This window comes from Capricornis sumatraensis, chromosome 8 (assembly GCF_032405125.1).
Source record: "Capricornis sumatraensis isolate serow.1 chromosome 8, serow.2, whole genome shotgun sequence".
NCBI classification, from domain to species: domain Eukaryota; kingdom Metazoa; phylum Chordata; class Mammalia; order Artiodactyla; family Bovidae; genus Capricornis; species Capricornis sumatraensis.
Genome location: NC_091076.1, coordinates 91,413,734 through 91,418,473, shown reverse-complemented (window position 1 = coordinate 91,418,473; position 4,740 = coordinate 91,413,734). Strand labels below are relative to the sequence as shown.

Sequence of the window (4,740 nt, the reverse complement as noted above, 5' to 3'; positions counted from 1 at the left end):
ATGTTTCCTTCTTTTTTTCTGTTTCACGACATCAATCTTTTTTCAAATTTATTTATTTTTAATTGGAGGATAATTTCTTTGCAATATTGTGTTGGTTTCTGCCATACATCAACATGAATCAGCCATAGGCACACGTATGTCCTCTCCCTCTTTAACCTCCTTCTCACTTCCCACCCCATCCCTCCTCTCTAGGTAGTCCCAGAGCACCCAGTTTGAGCTCCCTGTGACATACAGCATATTCCCACTGGCTATCTGTTTTACATATGGTAATATATATGTTTCAATGCTAGTCTCTCTATTTGTCCGAAACTCTCCTTCGCCCACTGGGTCCACAAGTCTGTTCTCTGGTCTGCATCTCCATAGGAACATCCTGTTCCTATGTTCAACTCTGGCTTATTGGTACTATGCCAATTTGTGCGCTAGAGTCAAACATGAGGCAGCAGATTGAGTCTTGCCTTCTACATAATCCTTCAGTGCCCCAGGCATAATGGTAATCAATAAACATGTGCTATTTATAAAAAGAAGGATGTCAGTTTCCAAACCTATAAAATTAAATGGTTGGACAAAATGATATACTAAGTTTTTGATCTCTAACATACAGTGATTCCCCTAACCATCCTTTAACATCATACCTGCAGTCACGGTTACCATGATGTGGACATCTTTATTGACACTGCCATGAATCACTCTTTACTGGAATTCTATCGCTGTACAAACCAAACCTCCACCTCATAAAAGCTAACTATGTGCTTCTATTCAGGGTTGGACGGCAAGAACAAACTTACCACAATTAGCAAAAATGTATGCTTTTGACCACCGCTTTTTTCTCCAAATTTCTAATGGAAAATCGCAAATTTTGGAAACCACCAAGAATTGTTTTGACCTTTGTTTTGCTGACGTTTATCTTAATCTCTTTGCACTTTATCTACTGAATGACATTTGATCATCCATTCCCTTCGTTGTGTTCAGTCGCTGAGTAGTGTCCAACTCTAATCTGCCTTATAAGACTGTGATCCAAAAAAAGTGTTTCCTAGCTTCTGCTTCTTCTTTTATTGGTTCTCTTTCCTAAACTCAATTGTCATGCTCTTTGGTCTAATATCCTTTCATAGGAAACAAGTTGTAGTTACATAAAAAATGACATAAATTGAAAATGAATCCCACCTTTGAGAAATAAATACTGTTCAGATTATCCATAGAGAAGTGATTCTTATCCTTCAGAGAGAAATGTCAATTACACATAAAATTTTTGTGACTTTTTTCCCTAAGTACTGGGTATGAATTTTAGTCCTTCTTTTAAATTTGTGTTATTAATATTAACAACAAAATACAGTAAATTGGGATGGAGATTTCATACTCTCCTCAGTGATAAGTATTTCATCAAGTCTGAATGTGTGAAGTTCAAGAGAGATCATAGAAAGTGGAGAGATCCAATTTCTGGAAAGATCTATGAATTCCTATGAATGTGAAGTTTATCAGTTTCTATCTGGATGCTTGTAGAAACTATAATTTCAATTACTTAAAAAAAGTAGGAAGGCTTAGACACAGGACAATCAATGGTTAATAATTTTATTCTGGAGACTGAAGGTTTGGAAAATATGATCCCATAGTCACATTGTCTTATGAGTGACAGTGATGTAATCATAAGCATAAAACAAAGGCTGAGACTTGAGAAGTTACAGTATTATTTGAAAACAAAACATCAGTATTTTTACCAAAGACAAACACATTTGGTGAGTATTAGCTGAGTAATAAGGAAAACCCAATTTGGAGATATATTTAAAATAACTCATTATTTCATCTATCAGAGGGGCCTATTACTGTGCAAAAGATTGTTTAAAAGAGTAATAAGATAAAAATGCTGTCCATCACAAAAACAGGAAGTGGCAAAATTCTATAAAAGGCCTGGGTGGAACAAGCAGACCAAACTCAGAAACTTCTCCAAGCATCCCAGCTCTCAGCCTAACCCCTGACACCATGGCCTGCTGTTCCACCAGTTTCTGTGGATTTCCCATCTGTTCCACTGCTGGGACCTGTGGCTCCAGCTGCTGCCGATCAACCTGCAGTCAGACCAGCTGCTGCCAGCCAGCTTCCATCCAGACCAGCTGCTGCCAACCGATCTCCATCCAGACCAGCTGCTGCCAGCCAACCTGCCTCCAGACCAGTGGCTGTGAGACCGGCTGTGGCATTGGTGGCAGCATTGGCTATGGCCAGGTGGGTGGCAGCGGAGCTGTGAGCAGCCGCACCAGGTGGTGCCGCCCTGACTGCCGCGTGGAGGGCACCAGCCTGCCTCCCTGCTGTGTGGTGAGCTGCACACCCCCGTCCTGCTGCCAGCTGTACTATGCCCAGGCCTCCTGCTGCCGCCCATCCTACTGTGGACAGTCCTGCTGCCGCCCAGCCTGCTGCTGCCAGCCCACCTGCATTGAGCCCATCTGTGAGCCCACCTGCTCCCAACCCATCTGTTAAAAACCTACTGATGGAAATTCTAAGACAATGGCACTTCAAAATTAGCCAATGTACAGTCCCAACAAACTTCTAAGGAATAGTACCCATAACCCAGCTTACCACCTCATGTCAGAAGGCTACATAATTTCCCTAACATGGAAAATTGATTTATAATAAAAAACCAAAAATATTTCATAGATCTGGATATCAACAGAAGTCTTACAGTGTGAAAAGAAATGTGTAATACTTTACTATAAATATCTTCTGAAATGTTTCAACAACTCATTGGCTTTTGGGTTTAATAAAATTTTTCATTCTTCAGTGATGAAGTCATTGTTGGAGCTTTCTTTTCTTTGGTATCTGTTATTGATATTGGGGTACTTGGATTTCTCAAAATGTCAATAAATGTAGCGTAGCACTCAGATTTTTCTTTATCACAGTGCTTTTAGCAGTGGCCTTTAAAAGGTGGTTTTCCTTGTCTATCTACAGTCAAAATATATGATTAAAAGAATACATCAGTATTTAGACACTATTCCCTGAAGTCCTCAAGTATGCAAATTAATGGGTTAGGTGTCCCAGAATACCAATTTTATGTCATTTGGCTTCTTGAGGTGTCACCAAAAATATTCAGTTCATTCATATATGATTCTGTGGACAATTCTTTAAACCATCAAGGATATAAAAGTAATGCATAACTGGAAAGACAGTTATTAGCATAAGGTGTGGGCTTCCCTGGAAGGTCAGCTGGTAAAGAATCTGCTTGCAATGCAGAAGACCCCTGGGTCTGATTCCTGCGTCAGGAAGATCCCCTGGAGAAGGGACAGGTTATCCTCTCCAGTATTATTAAGCTTCCCTGGTGGCTCCAATGATAAAAAATCTGCCTGCATTGTGAAAGACGTGGGTTCGATCCCTGGGTTGGGAAGATCCCCTGGAGGAGGGCATGGCAACCACTCCAGTATTCTTGTCTGGAGAATCCCCATGGACAGAGGGGCCTGGTGGGCTACAGTCCATGGGGTTGCAAAGAGTTGGACAGGACAGAGTAACTAAGCACAGCACAGCCCAGCACATCATAAGGTGTAAGGCGTCCTGAACTCTAGTCCCCACTTTGTAACCCACAATCCGTGCGCTCTTGAACAAGTCCCTTTGCTTGCCTGGGGCCCTGTTTCTAACCTGGAGAATGATGTAATTGAATTTTATTTCTTGCAATGTCCCTTACAGGCATAGGATATTAGATCATTTCCTAAATACATGACACATTGATAATTAGTCCCTTCACATGCCCAAAGGGGAAAGAATATTCAATGGTCAAATAGTGTTACATGTGTTATCAACATATGGAAGGTATATACAGCACCTGAGAAAATTAAAAGAACTGAGATGCCCTATAATGAAGGAATCTCTATAACCATCACTCAATGGTTCCCATAGAATCCTTGAGTCATTTATCACCAACTATTGAAGCTGAAGCTCCAACACTTTGGCCCCCTGATGCGAAGAACTGACTCACTGGAAAAGACCCTGATGCAGGGAAAGATTGAAGGCAGGAGAAGAAGGGGCTAACAGAGGATGAAATGGTTGGATGAAATCACTGACTTGATAGATATGAGTTTAGGCAAGCTCCAGGAGTGGATGATGGACAGGAAAGCCTGGAGTGCTGCCATCCATGGGGTCGAAAAGAGTTGGACACAACTGGGAGACTGAACTGACTGACTCTGAACATCCTGTTAGCAGTTAAGTCTAGTACTCCTCAAAATATTCTTTGGAAAGTGAGGAAAGGGAATTATAACTGATGTATTTTGTAATATCTACACAATTCCCTCCTGTATTGTGAAGCAGAAAATAAATGTCCATTGCAGGGCTGGGTTTATATGAACACAAAGTTGATATCCACCATCCTCATGCTAACCTCCAAGGAGTGTTCCAGAATGAAGCAAAGATGAAATAAAAGACACTTAGTGCAACTTCTGTGCTAAAGGATGAAATCTTTGGTCATAAAATCAAAGTGGTGAGTCAATCACTGGAGGTAGAGGAGAATGGGAATGACTTGTTGTTGTTCAGTCACCAAGTCATGTCTGACTCTTTGTGACCCATAAACTGAAGCAGGCCAGGCTTCTCTGTCCTTCACTATCTTCCTGAGTTTGCTCAGACTCACATCCATTGAGTCAGTGATGCCATCCAATATTTCATCCTCTGTTGCCCCCTTCTCCTCTTGCCCTCAATCTTTCCCAGCATCAGGGTCTTTTCTAATGAGTCAGCTCTTTGCATCAGATGGCCAAAGTATTGGAGCTTCAGCTTCAG

The 4,740-nt window shown here is 41.4% G+C and overlaps 1 protein-coding gene across 1 annotated transcript; it reads left to right on the top strand.

Moving 5' to 3' along the window:
* Positions 1-1,974: 1,974 nt before the first annotated feature.
* Positions 1,975-2,463, top strand: LOC138084431 (keratin, high-sulfur matrix protein, B2C). Its single transcript, XM_068978722.1, has one exon. The coding sequence runs from the start codon at positions 1,975-1,977 to the stop codon at positions 2,461-2,463; it is 489 nt and encodes a 162-aa protein (XP_068834823.1).
* Positions 2,464-4,740: the final 2,277 nt, after the last annotated feature.

What these genes read in the sequence shown, in the direction of transcription:
- LOC138084431 (XM_068978722.1), top strand. Translation starts at nt 1,975, where the DNA reads ATGGCCTGCTGTTCCACCAGTTTCTGTGGATTTCCCATCTGTTCCACT.